At 43.6% G+C, this 20,982-nt stretch overlaps 2 protein-coding genes and 1 non-coding gene across 9 annotated transcripts in view; all 3 read right to left on the bottom strand.

Moving 5' to 3' along the window:
* LOC106562198 (cingulin-like 1) overlaps nucleotides 1-1,752 on the bottom strand; it is a 41,049-nt gene extending 39,297 nt beyond the window's left edge. Inside the window, exon 1 of the mRNA XM_014126896.3 lies at nucleotides 1,593-1,752. The gene's annotated coding sequence lies outside the window, so the exon portion shown is untranslated. The remainder of the gene's footprint in view (nucleotides 1-1,592) is intronic.
* Nucleotides 1,753-4,450: 2,698 nt separating this feature from the next.
* The window catches only part of LOC106562197 (transcription factor 12), a 95,011-nt gene continuing 78,479 nt past the window's right edge, over nucleotides 4,451-20,982 (bottom strand). For 3 of the 7 annotated variants that reach the window (XM_045689164.2, XM_045689163.2, XM_045689169.2), the window contains 9 exons: nucleotides 17,538-17,682; nucleotides 14,343-14,419; nucleotides 12,845-12,916; nucleotides 12,111-12,296; nucleotides 8,552-8,681; nucleotides 8,236-8,401; nucleotides 7,833-8,068; nucleotides 7,570-7,726; nucleotides 4,451-7,427 (listed from right to left, as the gene is read on the bottom strand). In XM_045689164.2, coding sequence (XP_045545120.1) covers nucleotides 7,581-7,726; nucleotides 7,833-8,068; nucleotides 8,236-8,401; nucleotides 8,552-8,681; nucleotides 12,111-12,296; nucleotides 12,845-12,916; nucleotides 14,343-14,419; nucleotides 17,538-17,682 — 1,158 coding nt within the window. In that variant the 3' untranslated portion in view covers nucleotides 4,451-7,427; nucleotides 7,570-7,580. The remainder of the gene's footprint in view (nucleotides 7,428-7,569; nucleotides 7,727-7,832; nucleotides 8,069-8,235; nucleotides 8,402-8,551; nucleotides 8,682-12,110; nucleotides 12,297-12,844; nucleotides 12,917-14,342; nucleotides 14,420-17,537; nucleotides 17,683-20,982) is intronic. The other 4 variants (XM_045689167.2, XM_045689170.2, XM_045689166.2 and 1 more) reach the window with 3 other exon arrangements.
* On the bottom strand, nucleotides 17,299-17,383 carry LOC123725313 (small nucleolar RNA SNORD35). Its single transcript, XR_006757811.1, has one exon. It is a non-coding gene; the product is annotated as a small nucleolar RNA SNORD35 (small nucleolar RNA).

The raw sequence follows: 20,982 nt of genomic DNA on the forward strand, positions 1-20,982 counted from the left end.
GGAAACAAAGGTGATAGCAGATAATGTCACTTTGTAATGAAATGCACAGACATGCCCGCAAGGCCTTTGAGGAAATCTCAATAAATCACTCTTTCAAACTGAAAACGAGTATTGCCTGCTCTACAGAACTGAACCAGCATGTTAATATCAGGTGTGACAGGGAGAATAGAAGCGACGCAGCAGGCTCTTCTTGATTCTATTAATACTCAGAGGACAGGACCTCATACTTTCCAGCCATTGAAAGGAAGGAAGAACAATGAGGCTAAGTTAGCCCCTTATCCAAAAGGAAAGGCACTGCGAAGAACAGAAAACAGCAGAAGACGACACAATAGCCTCTTTCACTCCAAGTATCACATGTATCCAACAACACAAGGGCTGTGAGGTGTGAGTGCAGCTCTTTTCCTCTCATTGTGTTACTCTCTGCAAGGGAGGAAACACTTGCTGAGCCAACTTCTCCCCCCTGCTCCCCTGCGATCCATAACTAGACCAATTCCCTCGCCACGGTGCCCCTACACCTCAGACCAAAGGTCAGTGCTGAGAGTGGTATGGATGTCAAGGCCCTGCCTTTGATCTTTCCAGGGAAAGATTGAGAACAGAAAAAATGGAGAATAATCTACATGTGCAGTGCACTGACTGATTCTCTACATCCTGGGGGTGTGTTGTTATCACAATACACCATTCAGGCCTGTAAAAGACAACTATAGGAGAGCACATTAGGACACTGCCGTGATTCCAGATTAAAAACTGAATACAAAAGAGTTACATTCATGGCAGATTTGATATTATTAGTGTACTCATGACAGATTGAGTTTATTCATATTCCAGGGAGAGCTATTAAGCCTTAGAAAAATGATGCAATTCCTAATTCAAAATCCCTAAAACAGATTATTTATGGAAGAATATCAGTTACTTATAGCATGTTATGACATGTATATCCCATGCATTCATACCAAGTAAATAACAGAAAGTAATGGAAAACTAGGAGAAAAGAGGCGGACATTTTATTCCAAGGAATTTGCTCTTGGGTAAATATAGCCATGCATGACTTTAATAATTTTTGCATACTGAATGCATGAATTGATCTATTCATATTCCAGAATGTGGTATATGATATAAAAAAATGTGTAACATGTTTGATTAAAAATCATTTTTGAATGCTGAATAGATTCGTTTAGTTTACAACAATTCTTCAAATTCTAAATACATACTGAAAGTAATTTATTCAATGTATAAAGTGTATACAAACATATTCCTCTTTAATATCTATTGACTTTATAGAATTATTGTGTAAAAAATAGTTTTGCACTGATAATTTCATTGGAACAGTGCAAGATGAGCAAAGTTTTCAAAAGTTTATACTGATGCTTTAGTTTAGGGTACAACAGGTGGTTTAACTTCTTATTTACATTAACATGAAATAACACGATTTTGTATGTAGTTTTCTCTATGATTATTATTTTAGACAAGTAACAATTTATCTGCATATGTGTTTAAAGCGGCCACTGCCCAGTCAGTAACCTAAAGTTCCCACGCTATGACGCATTCAATGACTACTGTAACAAAAAGTGCAAGAAGAGAAACGTGTCACTTACCAGCTGCGCTTTACGAACAATAATCGCGTATTAGTTGTTCAATAATGGCCAAAAGTTTAAGTGGCATGCTCCACGGAATTGTTCAAAATCTATTTGTTGCAGGTCATGTTTACTGAGACAGTTCAGTTTAGAGACGCCTGAAGCTCTGCAATCTCCGCCCCCTGCTAAGAACTCTGTAAACCCGCCCATCTCAAGCGCTACTGACAAACACTAAACCTCAAAACACTGACCTAGGAACAGATTGACAGTGTCAACCTGAACACCCAATTTTTGTCAATCAACCTGTTTGACAAAGTATCCCTTTCTCAGTTTCGAAGACACTCTGTTGTGAGCCACATTTGCAACAGTTTAGTAGGCCGTCATTGTAAATGACAATTTGTTCTTAACTGACTTGCCTAGTTAAATAAAGGTTAAATAAAATAACAAAAATCGTTAGGCCCTGCTAAAGTCCATCATGCTGATATGAGTATGAATAGCCCATATTGATGTTGATTGCAATTTGTGAATTAAAATGAAAATGTATACTGTACGGAACACCTCATATGGCAGGGCCCATCACGTTCTATATAATCATCATTAATCATAAGAGAAAATATTTTACAAAATCCTTTAGGCCCAGTTAATGGATTTTCCATTAGCCCAACTAGGGATTTGTGGTTATAATAAAGCTACCAAAGAAAATATAACTGAAAAGTCTGTAATTAATAGTTGAACTTGTTTTTTTGGTTGTTGTTTTTTTTTAAATTATTATTTGTACGCAGATAATGTATGTTTACTGAAGCATATGGATTCACTGTACTGTGTGGACCACTCCCAATTTTCTCATCTATTTTTAAGACCAATAGCGTCATCTAGTGGATAATCACTTACCTCTATGCAATTTGCCTAGTGATTACTCTGGGTATAGGGTGCTGTTATACACTGTTATACAGCACTTTTATACAGTATGAAGTCCGACCTACAAGAAACCTCCCAAATTAGCAGTGTTGACTTTGTGATTTTTGTGAACATTACAGTGCTATAAAAGAACACATTACAGAGTTATTACAGTATAATAACAGATATTTGAATATTTCTATTACAATACTTCCCATCATTCTTTACACCTAGTTCCCAAGCATGATGATAAAAAAAATATATAATTATCATTCTTTAGTTGCTCTGAACCTTGAGAGAGAAAAACCCCCAACAATTGCCCTCAGTCCTTGTTGTAGCACAGAGTAGGCATTTCAATGGTTCACACAAGGACTTTAATAAACGTTAAAATCACAGTTCATTTGTTTAGAGGATAGCAAAGGGCATCAGCCACATTTTATTTGTTCCTTAGCTGCCCCCTCCCTTTGTGGTTGCCCACTGTGTTTTCATTTCTGTCTCTGTGAGAGGACTGAGAGTGTGGGCTGTAAATGTGTCTTTAATCTCAACTCTCTGGCGCTATGTTGTGTTACAGTGCTGCACAATAGGGGCTCTGTTCTCCTCCGAGGTGCTGCAGCTGGGACCTCCAAGCATGCTCAGTAGAGTGCGCTGTCTGACCCTGGCTGACGGAAACTGGAGGCGTTCTAGAATGGCGATGGAACACAGTGGCTATACAGTCAGGTCGCGGTCAAGTTTGACTCTTGTGATGGTGTGGCTGATGTTTTTATGTAACATGTTTTTTTACGGAAGAGGGGAAATTGTCCATTGCGAAAGCAATCTGGTTTTAGAAAAGAAAATGTACTGAGCTAGAGATACTTAATAATAAAAGAGGAGTGATGACAGATCATTCTGTGGGAAGGAACAATCAACAAACAGACAGACCGACAGAAATACAGACAGACCTACAGACAGAGATAGGCTTGGAATCCACTGCGTGGCAGTAGGCCCTCTGGTTTGGCTCCAGAGACATGAGCCAAGACTCATCTGTCAGCAGGCCCACCATGGCTCACTCACAGGCAGCCAGACCCACAGGAAGTCAGCCTTCAAACAAGGTGGTCCCACTCTTATATAAAACATACCCAGGACTCTAGCTGACCACAAATAAACACCCCCGGACATGATAAAAGCAGGAAGGAATAAATACACCCACGCACACAGGCAGACACACACAATCACGAGCACACACACACACACACACACACACACACACACACACACACACACACACACACACACACACACACACACACACACACACACACACACACACACACACTACAGGGGAAGTGGGGATATACGTAACTTTTGATTCCAGATTAAATGCTGTGTTTTAAAAGATGACAGTCATAATTCACAGTGCATAACTTAAACTAGCCACAGACTTTACAGCAGTCAGCATCTTCTCTTGTCTGTCACCTCTGTCAGTGCTCTGAACTTGGATCTGGCCTGTCAGGATACCGTGAGGAATTGTCTCACACTCACACATACAAAAGGATAATGCTCAGCAGATGTGGTGGGTCACTGAGACAACTTCTGGGATTTAAATCTGTCTTATAATTGGACAAGGAGGGCTGACTGATGTCACAGCACAAATATGTGCAGATGACTTCCTAGTTAGGAGTGGACAGCCAACACTATGCTTCTGCAAATGTCCATGCAAATATCATCATGTTTGCATGTCTACCACTGACCTGCATGCCTGTTGACATTCTGTTTAAATGCAATGGGCACCTTTTAAGTTCTTATTTGTGAATGACAAGTGTGGCATTTTATTTTATTTCATACTTGTAAACAACGCACACAGCAGCTGAATGTAACAAAATGTGCTGTCTTTTGTGATGCCTTAATACTTAATACAAAGGTAATACCCTCTCAAAGTTATTCTGTAAGTGAGCATAAAAGGAAATTCAAAAAGAAAACAGCCTTTTGAAAAATGAGACTAAATGTATGCTGCTATCACACTTTATTAAAAATAGAAACATATATTCCATACAGACTACAACGGTCCACTGATATTGTTTTAAAAATTAGTAACATACTATAAAACACACTCTTGCACAGAGTTCCTCATTTGGCCAAGATCCACTGTAGAAAAGTCTTCTGGGGGGAGAACCAGGGAAGGGTTGTTGCGTCAGTAGCTCACTTGAGTGAACACATCATGGTACTGTACTTGTATTGAGCTCAACCAAACGCACCACCAGCAAGTCATTTCATTAAACAATCACAAAATTCTAAATTGAATGGAAATAAATGAAAAATGAAAGGTGGAGAAACAGAAAATAAAGATGACGTCCAAAGAAGGAAATAAATCCACATACAATTGTGTTAAAAAAGATGGCACATTTATTGCTACATAAATGTTATTTACATGTTGTGTTTTCTGTTACAGAGACGGATAGTTCAATTTCTTGCTGCTGGTTTTTGATGTGCATCAACAATACCTAGAATTTTTGAACACAAGTACACATCTTTTATCCACCAACAATAGAGACTGAAGATCAAGATGGAACGCACGCCTTCATGAAATTTGAGCTTGTACAATACCTCAATGTACTAGACTGCGAGCTACAATCCTACTATGTTTTCGGATGCTATTTGTACGTTTCAGATAATAATGGACAGGTTATGGTAAATAACCGTGCATTTTACTATCTAATATAGTAAAATAAAGTAAGAAACTTTTTACTCAAAACTTTCGATTAAAAAAATCTAGAAAGAGTAATATTTAGAATTCAAGAAATGTTCTTACAATATTATTGTATAAAAGACTAACTACAGTGAAAAATAAGCCAAATGTTTTTTTAATCTTATTTTTGTTCTTTTTTCATATATTATACGAGGAAAATCATCTGGGAATAGAGAAAAGTCTAACATAGGAGCAAAGAGACAGACAGCAGAACATTAGAAAATGACGGAGGAAATGAGAGAGCAGGCAGTGACATACATTATAACCTCAATCAGAGTCTGCCAGCAACATGAATACAAGCTCATGAATACTGAAATGATGAACAAGGCCACATGCAGTCAGAGAAAACACGACAATACGTTTCCAAGTTTATCACAAAAAGAAAATGATTGTAAAATCAAAAATATTTTTTTATAAACTCCTTGGGGTGGTTTTCAATGGCATCCTTCGTTCTATTACTTTATTTTTCACAGAATAGGCTACTTGTCTCTGGATGTGGCAGCCTTGTTTTAAAGGTGGATAATAATGGAAGACAGTATACAAGGAAACAAATGGAATAAAAACCAGGAGTTAAGACCAAAATACTTTTTTTTAAAGAAAGTAAAGCATGCACACAGATAAAAAATGTAAGTGGTGACCATTGTTCTTCATCCTGAAACATTAAAAAAAATCTGCTCAAAACTGTGTTTGTTCATCATTGTACTATACCTATCTGAAGGACCAACTGTTTCTGATGTTTAACAGCATGTGAACTCTTAAAGCTCCCCCTTCCCTTTCCTTCACCAGTAACTTCACTGCTTGGATCAAAACAAAGCCATTCTAAATAACTTAGAACTCCTCTCTGCTATTTCACGCTTGACATCATATGCTTTACTATGAAGCCTAGAGAAATGATTTCTATACAATTACAAATAAACATATAACTTTTGATTACTTTGAATAATGTTTTTTTAAACTTTTTTTCTTTAGTTATTTTTAACAGAAAAAAAATGACATGAAAAGTTCATTCAGGCCAGGTGATATTGTGGTCGTCGTTTCAACTGTTTCACTAAGCAATCTTTGATAAAACAGCGCTAGGCGATTACAAAGAGCATGACCATGGCTGTTCAACTAACCAGAGACCATACTGTAATATAGAAAACAAACTGCAATATCAGAAATATGTCATTGTTTACATTTAACACTATATGGCAAAGGAATGAAAAGGCAGTGAAGTCCCTTTCCCTTTAGTTAAGACACTAAGAAATATGCAGGGAATGCTAAGGTTTGTAAATGGTTTGCTTTCTGTATTTGAACTGCTCACTACTGAGAATAAACACCTTATAAGTCTGTAGTTGACCTTTCAGGAAAACTAGAGTTTGCTGTGACACAGAGTGTATAGTGTTCAGCCTAGTGTATGTATGGAAAACTATTTAGCTGGGCTCATACCCACCACTCATGTCTAGTCCTCTTCCTCTAATTATGTCAGTAACATGAAGACTGAGCTATACCAAACGGACACATGAGCAGGGCGTTTTGGTTTAAACATGCTGTTCATTGCGGCATGAATAAAATATAAATATAAATAATATATGTTATTTATTTAAATGGGATGCTTAAGTCTTTTAGTACTCAATACCGCCAATTGATTTTTAGTTGGGCCCTAAAGATCACTTTAAATTGCCAAATATATTAATTTGTATCTTTCTCAGGAGCCGGAGTATCTTAATCTTAGCTCAGGCTAGCCCGAGACTGGCTAGGGAGAAGGGCTGGGCCATACTAGTGACACTGGCAAACTGTAGATCAACTGAAAAGCCACAGGCTTCTTAAAGCATATTCATAACTTTCCCTTTAGACATAGACTTTACAGCTCAGTAACATAATAAATAGAAAAAAATCATACAAAAAAAACAACATAATTGCTATTACAATGCATTCGTCAATTCAGTTTAGGCACAAGGCAAACTTCCACATGGGAGGGTGGAGGAGATCGCGACAGTCTCTGATTGTTCAGATGCGACACGCTGCTTGCAGACAGTGATATGTGCTGAAGTTTTCTCGTGGGCAGAAATGTGTTGGATGTCATCACAGGGACCTGGACACTGGGCTTTTCTTCAAGCTAAGGATTGCGTTAGTCTGGGGTTTAGCTTCAAGTGGTCTGTCGCCTCCAATTTATGTCACAAACTGTGAGTCCTGTCTGCCATTGGGAAGCAAGGGCACCATCTCTATCTTACAGAACTGATCTGGATCATGTTGATCTGAAGGGGCAAAAACAGGAATAACTCAGTCACAAAATCTGATGTTTCACAAAGTAAGTAATATAGTATCTCATCACAGCTACTACTGACAGAGTGAGAGTGTGTGGATGGTGCTCCATGGAGATGTACCACTGTACTGTACCTGTGTGCTCCTCAGAGTCGGCCCATGGGGTTGGATGTGTCGGTGAGGCCGGGGTGGACCCCATGGTGGGCCTGCTGGTCCCCAGAGATCCCATGGCCAGACACCTTCTCCTCCTCCCTCCTCTTAAGGCAGGCTGCTTTGGGGTTCAGATTCCGCTCTGCGTGTATAGAAACAGATTAACTTGTGTTATTACTCTTTATTAAGTCTTCATAAGCAGTGTTATAACTCTTGTATGTTATATGTGAGAGTGTAGGAATGCTGACCTCTGACTTGTTGCTCCAGGCTCAGTATGACTGCCACGGCCTGGTGCAGGATGAGCAGCTTGGTCTGGGGCTTCTCGCTCTTCAGGTGCAGCTGAACCATGCGGCCCAGCTCCTTGAAAGCCTCGTTGATGTCTCGCACCCTCAGGCGTTCGCGGGCATTGTTGGCCATCCTCCTCTCGCGCTCCCGCTCAGCCTTCTGCTCTGGGTTCAGGTTGTCATCATCCTCATTGATGCTGCTGCAGAGGGAGAGAGGCCCAGAGGCGCAACAGTAAGACTGAGGCTGATTGCTTCTGGCTATTCACATGATTGGACTCCAGGGAGGTTTAGGGGCATTCTAAGGGCACTGAATGTTTTAGACAGCAGGTCATAAAGATTCATGTTTGTGGTTGTTATGTTTATTTACCTTGTCCGAGTGCCTCCTCTGGGAGTCTTGATGTCCCTCTTGTCGCTTTCGTCTCCGGAGCCAAGGTCGTCGGAGGAGTGGCCATCATGCATGTCGTCTCTGTCCTGGTTCTCTACCTTCAGCTCCAGGGCTGCAGCCACCTGACCAGCCAGACCTGCAGCCAGACCTGCAACACGCAGACATAAAGGTAGAGAGTCAGTTCAAATGGAATCTCCGATCATTTACAGCCAACAGACATTTCACATGTAGTTATTTTAGGTGTGTAGTGCAGAGATAGGATGTTCATGGGTTAAGCTGGGAGTGTGTCATGTCATACCTCTGAAGGTTTCCACTTGGTGGTTGAGTTCAGCGGTGGACATGCTGGACATGTTGGACATGGAGCCCACGCTGGCCGGCCCTCCGTGACTGTTGATTAAACTGCCAGCCTCATCCCGGTGAGAACCACCCTGTCAGGACACAGAGAGAGAGAGAGAGAGAGAGAGAGAGAGAGAGAGAGAGAGAGAGAGAGAGAGAGGGGAAGAGAGAAAGAGAGAGAGAGAGAGGAGAGAGAGAGAGAGAAAGAGAGAGAGAGAGGGGAAGAGAGAAAGAGAGAGAGAGAGGAGAGAGAGCGAGAGAGAGAGAGAGAGAGGAGAGAGAGCGAGAGAGAGAGCGAGAGAGAGAGAGAGAGAGAGAGAGAGAGCGAGAGAGAGAGAGAGAGCGAGAGAGAGAGAGTGAGAGAGAGGAGAGAGAGCGAGAGAGAGAGAGAGTGGAAGAGAGAGAGAGAGAGAGAGAGAGAGAGAGAGAGGAGAGAGAGCGAGAGAGGAGAGAGAGCGAGAGAGAGAGCGAGAGAGAGAGAGAGCGAGAGAGAGAGAGCGAGAGAGCGAGAGAGAGAGAGTGAGAGAGAGGAGAGAGAGCGAGAGAGAGAGAGAGTGGAAGAGAGAGAGAGAGAGAGAGAGAGGGGAAGAGAGAAAGGGGAAGAGAGAGCGAGAGAGAGAGAGAGAGAGAGAGAGAGAGAGGAGAGAGAGAGAGAGGAGAGAGAGTGAGTCAGAGTCAGTGGGAAACAGTACACGTTCAGCTGTATGGAAGGGTTCTGATATGAATGAGCCAGGTACACTCAGGAAAGGACGATTTCTATTCAACCAGAGAGAGAATGCTTTTATGACTCAGATATCTCACAATTGAAAAGCAGAGAGAGATAGAAAGAGAACTTTGTTGTTCAACTTCACTTTAGACTGACCTTCACAAACGGAATGCTGTTGCTGTCTGTTCAAAAAATGAAATAACAACCTTCCAGAGCCTGGCTCAGAGCTTTGAGGGAGATTTTGTAATCTACAAGCCGATGATGAGAACCTTGGTGGAAAACTGTCCATTGAAAACGCTTGTAAAAATGCATGTTTGGCTTGGATTTCAAAATAGGTTTTTCTAAACACTTCTCATGACAAATTGAACACAATGCCTGACTTTTCTGGTGAGCTAAACAATCATATTTCCTCATATTAAAAGCAGGATCTACAGGTGGAGCTGCAGTAAAGGAGTCAGTTTCTGAGAACTAACGATGGTTCCCAAATCCCTCAGTTCTGACACTGGGGGGTGCTTTGGTGCTGTACTTCACCATAACAAAATGCATAATTCATATTCAGGAAAAGGGAAACACAAACACACATTTGTATTGCTGTATAGTCTCTTTCTAATAATCAATGCAGTATGTGATGGTAAACCTATCCCCTTCTCTCTCTTCTTTCTGTTTTCATTTCTATTGCTTTTCTCTCTTGGGTTAGCCACGGTCATTATGTTCTGAGGGTTATTCTTCCTCTTCTAGATATATCTATCTCTGATCTATTTGGAAGCAATGTAAGGCAAAACCCACTCCAAAGACAGACCATTTCCTTATTTTCCCCTCCATATTGGTTGTGAAACAGGGTCCTCCCATCATGCTGCATCACCATCACTGTGCTCGCTGGGGTTTACCACATGTTCCCCACTCAGCTATCTGGTTCTCTTCTGGGAACTAGGGGAGGAGAAAACGGGGGGGGGGGGGGGGGGGATCTTCCCCTTTTCTTATGGAATGTGATCCCAAGTCACTTTTGGCCTCCGTTAACCCCGCTGCCCCCACACCCTCCCCCTCCTCCTCACTACGCTAATCTCTGCAGCGCTCTCAACAGGTGTCCAAACAAGTCTTTGTCTGGAGGAGGAGGAGGGGCGCGGGGGTGCTGGCGAGGGAAGAACGCTGCCATTTTCCTGGCTGGGCCTGATTACCATACAGCTGAGGACCTCTATTTGGGTGGAGACTGTGGCCTCAGGCGCGCGCTTCCAACCATTCAGATTTGTTGAGTTGGTTAAAAAGAGGCGATGAAAGAGTGAAAAGGCCTGTCCTGAGTAAACGGCTGTGGCTGTGCCATGCTGAGGTGGCTGAGCTCTGTCTGAGCAGCAGTCTGAGGGGACCCTATTTCTCTCTACCACAGAGGAGGCTCTGTGTTCATGCAAACACAGCCAGTCCTCTTTTAGTCTCACAGCCCACCAACACTATCACTATAGTCCCTCAACACTCTGTAACGAGCACACCAAACTGAACTGCACCATGGGAGAACCACTAAAAAGCACTTTCAGTCACAGACCAGTAAATACTATCCTGAGAGTTCAAAGGACCACAACACCAATATCAAAATGGCCATGACTGAAAACACATGGTGCGTTGGGACATTTTCTTCCTTCTACAGAGAGAAACAAACCAGAAATACTAATATTATTCTAGGCAAAAGGGACACAGGCTCCAAGCTTGCATGCTGCGAAGGCTGTGAAAGGCTGTAAACTTGTAAAATGGCACTGGTTTTAGGTTTGGCAGTACAGATACAGGAGCACCAACTCCAATAAATGAACAGTTAGGGAAGAAGTAGTACGGCCGAAACACAGAACACATCCAAACCTTGTCCACTTGAAAATTGGATATGATTATTACCATAGGCCAGGGATCAAATGCCTCACAATTTTCTTGTGGGTTTGTTGGCCCGATTACCATGTGAGTAATGCAAGGACTAGTCTCACAGATGTTACTCCTCAGCAAGAATGTTTACTAATCAGCCAGTGGTAGGGGGACAGGTTCCTGTGAGGAGCTGGGACTGAGGCTGAGGTCTGGACAGTAAATGATGAGGTAAGGAAATGCTGAGCATGTTTCAGTCCTCGGCATCCTCCTCTCCTCCATCACATCCCCTGAATGCCTCCATCCATTTTCTTAGAAAAGAGAGTTTAATCCAAGAGGATCTTAATCCAACCCTCCACCCACATACGCCAGGAATGATTCAGAAAATTCTGGAAAAATATGGCCTAAATTATTTCCCATCACCTAGGGATTAGTGTAGAACTGTCTCCCTCTGTTGAAACTTCCAGTACAGATGTGCTCAAATCCCTCTCCTCTCCGATATGAAATAGTTCAGATGGAGGATGGTCTGCACTGAGACCTACATCCCCTCGTTCCCCAGGAGCCGCCTCATAGGAGTGCAACTGACAAACACTCTCCAGACCAAAGAAGAACTTCACTCCGTTTTGCCTGCTTTTCTCATTCAAACCTGTATATGAGGTCTTTCTTAAGGAGAGTAAGCCTTCAGGCCAACCATTACACATATGGAAAGTATGTGAGTTTAAATTAAACTGTTCTCTGTGGAAAAAAGCAGAGTTTTTGCACATGGCTGTGGACTCATTCTGAACAGGTGGCCAAGGCTTGTTTATTAGCCTATTTGGAGAAACGCAACGCAAAAGCACATATGCCTACCCTCAGTCCAAAAAGCAGACTTTCTTTTAAGTATTCAAAGTCAATTCTTAAGTTGCAAAACACATGAAACATAATATCCTTAACATCTAAAACACTCAAGATCTTTTTCTTCTGCAAAGTTAATTCATACCATTGCTGCTGTCCGACTAGCAACCAATCCGGCGGCAGGGAAGTTTGCTCCGAGGGCTGCTATTGGCCCATTCTGTCCCAGCAGGCTGTGTATGTCGCTGGGCAGACTGGTGGTGGAGCCCACGGCATGGTTGCGCAGGACGAGGATGGCATCATCCAGTCTGTCCAGGCGATCCTCCATCCGAGACTGGGAGGACCGAGAGAGAAGAGGGGAGGGGAGAGGGGGGCGAAGAACAGGAGAGAGAAGGACAGAGCAGCTTAATATAAGCACATTAGGACAAAAAATTGAGGACATTGTGATTTTATGGCATGATCTTGGAGTGAAAAAACACCACAGGGATAACAAAAGCATAAAAGAAAGACACGCAAAAACAGATGAAGATAAGCCATTTCAACCTGAGGAGGGGCACAAGGGATGCATGTGTTCATAACAGACAAGCATCCTCATTTGTATCTATAGAAACTGATAAACGGGCTGGCACACCACTCATTTGGAGCACCATGACTATTCATTTGGTATTAAAGCGTCTTATGCTCCTAAGCTGATTACTGCAAGCTGAAATGTCAATATATAAATAATAAACAACAATACAAAGCATGGCAACAAAACATTTGAAACTCCAATTAAATGGAACGGAACGGAGGCCAAGCTGGTGAAAGAAAGAAAAACAACTAAGGATGTGAAAAGGTGTCAAACACTGATGGGTAAAGTCTCCATCTAAAGGACAGGAGTACCTCGCATACATCCTTTAAGAATGACATGGCATCCTGGAGATGCTCATGAAGCTGCTGATGGACTCGAGTTTTCTGCCAAAATCAGATAGAACAGGAAAGCATGTGAGCACAAATAAACATTAGTGGAAGAGCCAGAGATAGTGTAGACTGAGATAGAAGGACAGGAGATAGTGTAGACTGAGATAGAAGGGCAGAGATAGTGTAGACTGAGATAGAAGGACAGAGATAGTGAGGACTGAGATAGAAGGACAGAGATAGTGAGGACTGAGATAGAAGGACAGGAGATAGGGTAGACTGAGATAGAAGGACAGAGATAGTGTAGACTGAGATAGAAGGACAGGAGATAGGGTAGACTGAGATAGAAGGACAGAGATAGTGTAGACTGAGATAGAAGGACAGGAGATAGTGTAGACTGAGATAGAAGGGCAGAGATAGTGTAGACTGAGATAGAAGGACAGGAGATAGTGTAGACTGAGATAGAAGGACAGGAGATAGTGTAGACTGAGATAGAAGGACAGAGATAGTGAGGACTGAGATAGAAGGACAGGAGATAGGGTAGACTGAGATAGAAGGACAGAGATAGTGTAGACTGAGATAGAAGGACAGGAGATAGGGTAGACTGAGATAGAAGGACAGAGATAGTGTAGACTGAGATAGAAGGACAGGAGATAGTGTAGACTGAGATAGAAGGGCAGAGATAGTGTAGACTGAGATAGAAGGACAGGAGATAGGGTAGACTGAGATAGAAGGGCAGAGATAGTGTAGACTGAGATAGAAGGACAGAGATAGTGTAGACTGAGATAGAAGGGCAGAGATAGTGTAGACTGAGATAGAAGGACAGAGATAGTGTAGACTGAGATAGAAGGATGGAGAAAGAGGAGAGTCAGACAGAGACAGATATATGGTAACTAATCACTGTGTCAGGCAGCCTCAAAACTGTGGTCCTGTGTAGATAATAACTCCTGACCCCTCGTCCTCTCCTCCCACCATGAGGTCCCATCCCTCCCACACATTCGCCGTTCACACTGATCATTGGTTTGGTCGCTTCACAAAAATCCCATTGTAGGTGGCATTCAAATATAGTGAGTAAATATTTATTCCCACAGCCGATGGTGTGAATGTGTGATGTGGGCGTCAGGCGGTGTGGGGTGAAAACGGATCCCAAGTTGTGATTCTGGTCTGCAGACGGACAGGCAGCTAGCGCAGGAATCCTGGAGCAGTGGTGGTTCAGTCAATGCAACAGCTGCCAGGCTCCCCAGCCCCCCCCCCCCCCCAACCCCACCCTGGTCCACGGAGTAAGGGACAGATGGCAGGAGACACGCCCCAAGGGACGGTTATTGTTCAGCACCCCCAACCCCCCCACCGACATTTGTCAGCCAAGAATCTTCATGTAATGCTACCCTGCCCTATGCGAGAGAACCCATCTACTGTGTGCGTGTCCATTAAAAAGTGCTCAGGGTGTGGGGGAAGGGAAGAGAGGGGGGGCAGGGAGACTTACCAGTGAGTGCAGGGAGTTCTCATAGTTGGGGGAGGAGGAGCTCTGTCCGGCTGCACCACGGGACCATTGGTTGGTACCTGAGAGAGACAGAGAGGGAGAACCACAGTTATCCACCTGACATGGCTGATTCAGACATCACAACATGGCCAATGATAAGAGACCTGCATCCTGCATCCTGCTCCACTCTACAGGGGCTGACTGACACACAACACATCCACATCCTGTCTGGTCTGGTCTCTTGTAGTTATGCTGTGAGAGGTATTTTCAGCATTGGGGTTCAGCTGCATCATTTCCTGGTGACTGGGCTGCATCCTGCATCATGAGCCAGGGCCGTGGGTAGACGGCCCCAACATACACCAGCACACTGGGACATGGCCTACTTCCGCTTATTAATGAGCTAATAGCCCAGGCAACAAAGTGAACAGTGATAAGAGGCCCGGCTGGGACAGAGGCTGTCTTCCACTGACACTGACAGAGTGATTCTTCCACGACAAAAAGATTCCCTTAATCTATCCAATGAGCCAGAAAGTTCCAGAAGGCTCTAGCAAGGCTGCACTCGTGGGTGCTCCTCTTGTCCGCTGATATAAGCCCGATGTGATTGGCTGACAAGCTTCCAGGGGTCACGACACAAATATCATCTGACCAATCACATGCCAAGCTGAGGTATAGTGTAACAGTCCAACAGCTCCGTGGCTTGCCAAAACACGCAGGCCAAGAGAGACTCAGAGACTTGACCTGAATTAACTTTCCATTCGGAGATTCTAGAGACAACCAAGAGACGGCAATAGTCCAAACAAATGGTGGAAACATCTAATTAAGGAATTCCATTCTGTCCCAGACTGGGGAATCTCTAGAGCACATTTGAATTTTACATAAAGCAGAGGGGATCACAATGTGTGGGAATGGTTATAATCAGTACATGAAATGTGCAATGGCACATACAAAACAAATCAACTTAATTTGATTAGTGTGAAACTAAAATAATCTGCCTATCAAATTGAGGTCTGATGCAACAAAATATTTTTCTTTGTCTCTTTATCTTAGCCAATGTTGTCTGAAATATTCCACCTAACAAACAACAGTGCACCAGGAAGTAATGCATTACACCAAGCCTGTTGTGTGCACATGAGAACAGTCCAAGTCTCTTTAATCGATTGTGACAATGAGGAAACCTCCCAGGTTATTTATACTGGGCTGTGTTAGTGAGCCAGCCCCAGCTATGGGCCCTCACTATACCGTCTGGTCTCCATTACTGTGGCAGGAGGCCAACACCCAGCCCACGTACTGTAGCATACTCTACAGATGGATACATTGTTTAGCTTACCTCTCATTCTCTCATTTAGGCTGTATGTCAAAACCAACAGCAGGCCCCATTTTCTCCCTGTTCTCCTCTAAAATGGTATTTCAGTATTTGAGAGAGAAAGATAGGGAACCGGGAGATAACGTTAGCTAACGTTAGTTTGTTTCTGACAAACACTAGGATTACATCTCCACTTGACCTGGGGGAACTGTTTGGGATTTTCCATTGATTCATCGTCAGCAGTGTAAACTAAGCATTAGTCCTCTTCTGAGAGAAAGTCTCTCCACACAAAGGTCCTGGAAAAGCCAGGCTTTAATTAAGAGGCTATTAAAAGTAACTTTGGAACAGGGATTGAGGGAGCCTCTCTGCTCAACCTCAGTGTTTCCCTGGCGCGAACCAAACAGGAAGTACTCATAACTAAGCCTCCCTGGGCCTCTGGTCCCCACGTGGAGGAGAGGAGGAGGAGGAGAGGGCTAATTGAACACACCAGCCAGAGTTGAGTTGAGCAGCACCAGGGTGTATATCTGTTCCTGCCTGGTTGGGTTATGAAAGTAGCTAATCCTAATGAACAGATGGAACAATTTGTGGTTAATCTGAACATCATGCCAAATCATTCCCCAACTTACCTTTGTAATGCCCCCTTTTCTAATTAACAAACTTCAAACAAATAAATTGATATTAGATCGCAAAACATGAAACAAGAAATACATTTTCAATCATCCCAGTTGCCCTTTTAAGCTACATTAAATTTCATTTTTATGGAGGCGTTCTATTAAACTAATGGAAACAGATTTGGAAATGGATAAGTTATGACTTTTGGGAAGGGTTTTTGACAAAGGCAGATGTTTTCTCATATGGGAAGGTCATGGATGTGGAGTATTTGTTTTGCATTTGTAAATTGAACAGAAACTGTAGATTGACTGAGGATTATGATTGTAAAGAGAAACTCTGTTTCACATTGTAACAAAAGCTGGTGCCCTTGGTATCATGTTGTCTCATTATTTATATAACAAAACAATCCACACCCAAATAACTGGTGCTCTCAATCTCCAGGTGACAGGAACTTCACTGATAAAATCTAAATGGTTGTTGGTATTCTACCTCCTCTGTCCTCCCAAGTAGGGCATGCTGCCCTGAGGCCTGGCTGGCTGAGGTGTAAAGAGGGTGCGTGAGGGGTCGGCATCCCTCTGTGTGAAGCCGATATAGTCCTCCTCATCAGCTGAGTCACTGTCGCTCCTCGGGCAGATAAATGAGGCCCTTTGCAGGCCGGTCGGTCCATGGGGGGAACAGCTGTCCACAGACCAGGGCAACAGCTGAGGACGAGGGGGGCATACGTGGAGACAGCTGTCGCCACTACATCACCACACACGGCACAACTTCCCACTAAAACAACACGCTGGGCTTTCCCTCTCTCTCTCTCTCTCCTCTGCCAGAGTGTCTCTCACAATTATTAAATGTCCCTTGCACATTGCTCTGCTACTTATGGACCCAGTTTCAGGGAAATTGATTATCTGAATTGTCTGGTTGGTTATTTGGTAGAATGAATGCAGTGACTGAAAGGAGAGGATGTCAAACTCTAAGATAGTCTCTTAGTCCCTTTCACCAACTGAAGAGAGCTGACTCCTTATCACTATGTAGCTAGGATTTGTCTGGGGGTAAACTGCAACAGCTGTCGCCATGAGGCAATGTCATCAAAGTCACAGAGACTCTGAAGACCATCGTGTGATAAACATCACTTGCAGTGTTCATCTCCAGTACGAAGACAGAGCCTTATGGAGGAAGCGGTGCGAATGCTCTGAGGAAACAATAACCCCCATCTCTTCATGCCATTGGGACTAGTTTAGGCTGGTATAATGCTATAGTGCAGTAGATCAGAGTGCAGACTGATGTTCTACCTGCCCTTCCAGAGGGGGCGCCGGTGGTCACCACTGTACCTGCTGAGGCAGCAGCACCTGCTGTGCAAGTCAGGGGCGACGGAGATCCTACAGGGGTGGAGGGGTTGGATGGAAAACTACTGCTGGTGTGGTCAGGTGAGTAAATCTGTGGAGAGAGAGGGGAGAGAGAGAAAGGGGAAGAGGGAGAGGAACAGAGGGAAAGAGAGTGAGAGGGATGACAGAAGGAGGGAGAAAGAGAGAGATCCGTCAGTAAGGCAGAACATGCAGCTCTTTAAAATCACAACCTATCGTTTCCCCATACTTTTTATAGCCTGTGTCACCATCCTTCAGCAGGCGCACGGCCGAAATTGGCTCATCAATTCTGGGGATTTTCCAACCGGGAGCCCATAAAAATGTTCAGAGCATACATATGGGCCTTTAACGGTGAGCAGTGGCTTCAGTGAAAGCAAAAAAAAAGGGTACCTCAAACCTTATTCACTGCGACACCTGAAGGCTCTGACCAGTCTAGTGCCCCCCCAACTCTGATTAGTGTTGTTTTATTTAGATCTCCCCCACTAGCCACAACATAGATAATATCATACAAATACTGTATCTACAGTCATATGACTGATACACTATTAGAAGAGAAAGTCAATGTCTTTACTTTGGGGGGAAACAGGAACAGCGGTTGCAATCCTTTAAAGCTAAAGTGGACTAAAATCTGCCCTAGATCCCATTAATATCTTTCTAACATGGTGCTATATAACTCCAGTATAAACCCAGAGTGGAGCCATAGACAGGGAGAGATACAAAGGCCAGCATTAATCCCCCAATAGTGATGGAGCGGAGGTGGTTATCCTGAATGAGCTGCACCACCGCACCTCTCCATGCTAGACCACGCCCTGAACTGAGCCCCAGTGAAGGGAGAGAACCATTTAAAGTGGAAGAGTAGTATACACTCAGATCGGACCAGTTGAGGTGTCTTGTACGGACTATAAAAAACAATGTCTCCTCATTGGCAGAAGACCTCTGTTACCATACCGTAGCATGAACAGACCTTCCACTGTGTTTGTGGGGAATGTTAAGCTTGGGTCAATGAGGTTTTAGGGCAACATGACAATCATGAGAGAGCGAGAGAGAGAGAGAGAGAGAGAGAGAGAGAGAGAGAGAGAGAGAGAGAGGGGGGAGAGAGAGAGAGGGGGAAAGAGAGAGAGGGGGAAAGAGGGAAAGAGAGAGAAAGAGGGAGAAAGAAAGAGAGAGAAAGAGAGAGAGAGAGAGAGAGGATGATGTGATTCTGAAGCACACAGATTACATCTCTAAAACTTTCACAGGGATTTCATTTGTTTAGAGAAATGCTAGATTAAAGCAGACAACACGTCCCTGATTTGTTCCCTTTAAGAGGATAGTTTGGGCCATAATGGAAAGTGTCTCCCAGTAAACCAGGGTATTAGAGGTTTGATTCCCACTAATTAGCAGAGGCAGTAGATCCAGAAGGATTTCCCTCCAAGTAAACATCACATCCTACTCATAGGAAACCGTTTAACTTCAGTAAACACAATGGAATGCCGTTATTAATAATCTTCTCTTTTAAGCTTGATCACCAAGCTTTTGTGTTTCAATCAACTTTTGAAAATCCAAATGGTTTAGCTATTGCATGTCACTCCGTGTACCAAAATATATGTTTTTCCCTGTGGGGATTTATACACGCTTCTTCTTCTCTATTCTTTTAAAATCACATTTCTCAGTTTCTCTGTTCAGTATCTTTAACCTGAGACACTCAATCCTGTTGAGAAGTAATGACCATCAACTGTGATCACAAGTGTATGTCTCAAATCAATGGGACTCAAAACGAATTAGCCAATATCTCTTCTCTTTCTAAAGCGGGCCGTCTATAGCCGTGACTCCTGACCCTGCAATATACAACGGGCCATTCTTCTGGTCCCGGGCTACTTCTGCTGTATTCAAACTGCAACATGACTCATTTTACCAACAACAAATGAGGCTCCGCCTCCTCATCGGTCACGCTCCCCCGGGCAGCGGGGGCCAATAAGCACGGCCCGTTTAAAAGGCCGGAGAACAAAAGGCCCACAAAGGGCGGCCCGCAGAGTTGAGCCACAGCAGTTAGGAACCCCCTTCGCTCCCCCTGGCCTCCCCACCCCTCGTCTCACCCCAGCCCAACCGTGTCCATTTCACTGCAGCTTTGTCATGCTAATAGAATTCAGTCTACGAATACAAAAATACTTAATTTGTGATTATCATACACCCTCACACACACTTTTCTCTTTCGGGTGCGCACTTCCCAATGTAAACCCATTACGCTTTTACACATCTTACTTCTCTCACTTTTTACTAGGAATAAAAGCTATGGTGGGTTTCATTTCTCTGAGGTGAGATACACTATACGGACAAAATTATGTGGACTCCCCGACAAATTAGTTGATTCGGCTATTTCAGCCACACCCGTTGCTGACAGGTGAATAAAATCAAGCACACAGCCATGCAATATCAATAGACAAACATTGGCAGTAGAATGGCCTTACTGATGAGCTCAGTGACTTTCAATGTGGCACAGTCATAGGATGCCCCCTTTCCAACAAGTCAGTTTGTAAAATGTCTGCCCTGCAAGGACTGCCGCAGTCAACTGTAAGTGCTGTTATTGTGAGGTGGAAAAGTCTAGGAGCAACAACGGCTCAGCCACGAAATGCTAGGTCACACAAGCTCACAGAACGGGATCGTCGAGTGCTGAAGCGCGTAAAAATAGTTTGTCCTCGGTTGCAACACTCACTACCAAGTTCCAAATTGCCTCTGGAAGCAACGTCAGCACAAGAACTGTTCGTCAGGAGCTTCATGAAATGGGTTTCCATGGACGAGCAGCAGCACACAAACCTAAAATCACCATGCACAATGACAAGTGTCGGCTGGAGTGGTGTAAAGCTTTCCGCCATTGGACTCTGGAGCAGTGAGAACTCTGGAGTGATGAATCCCGCTTCACCATCTGGCAGTCCAACAGACTAATCTGAGTTTGGCGGATGCTAGGAGAACGCTACCTGTCCCAATGCATAGTGCCAACTGTAAAGTTTGGTGGAGGAGGAATAATGGTCTGGGGCTGTTTTTCATGGTTGGGCTAGGCCCCTTACTTCCAGTGAAGGGAAATCTTAACGCTACAGCATACAATGACATTCTAGACAATTCTGTTCTTCCAACTTTGTGGCAACAGTTTGGGGAAGGCCCTTTCCTGTTTCAGCATGACAATGCCCCCATGCACAAAGCGAGGTCCATAAAGAAATGATTTGTCGAGATTGGTGTGGAAGAACTTGACTGGCCTTCACAGATCCATGACCTCAACCCCATTGAACACCTTTGGGAAGAATTGGAACACCCAACCTCACTAATGCTCTTGTAGCTGAATGGAAGCAAGTCCCCGCAGCAATGTTCCAACATCTCGTGGAAAGCCTTCCCAGAAGAG

This window comes from Salmo salar, chromosome 11, assembly GCF_965601325.2.
Source record: "Salmo salar chromosome 11, fSalSal1, whole genome shotgun sequence".
Taxonomy (NCBI): domain Eukaryota; kingdom Metazoa; phylum Chordata; class Actinopteri; order Salmoniformes; family Salmonidae; genus Salmo; species Salmo salar.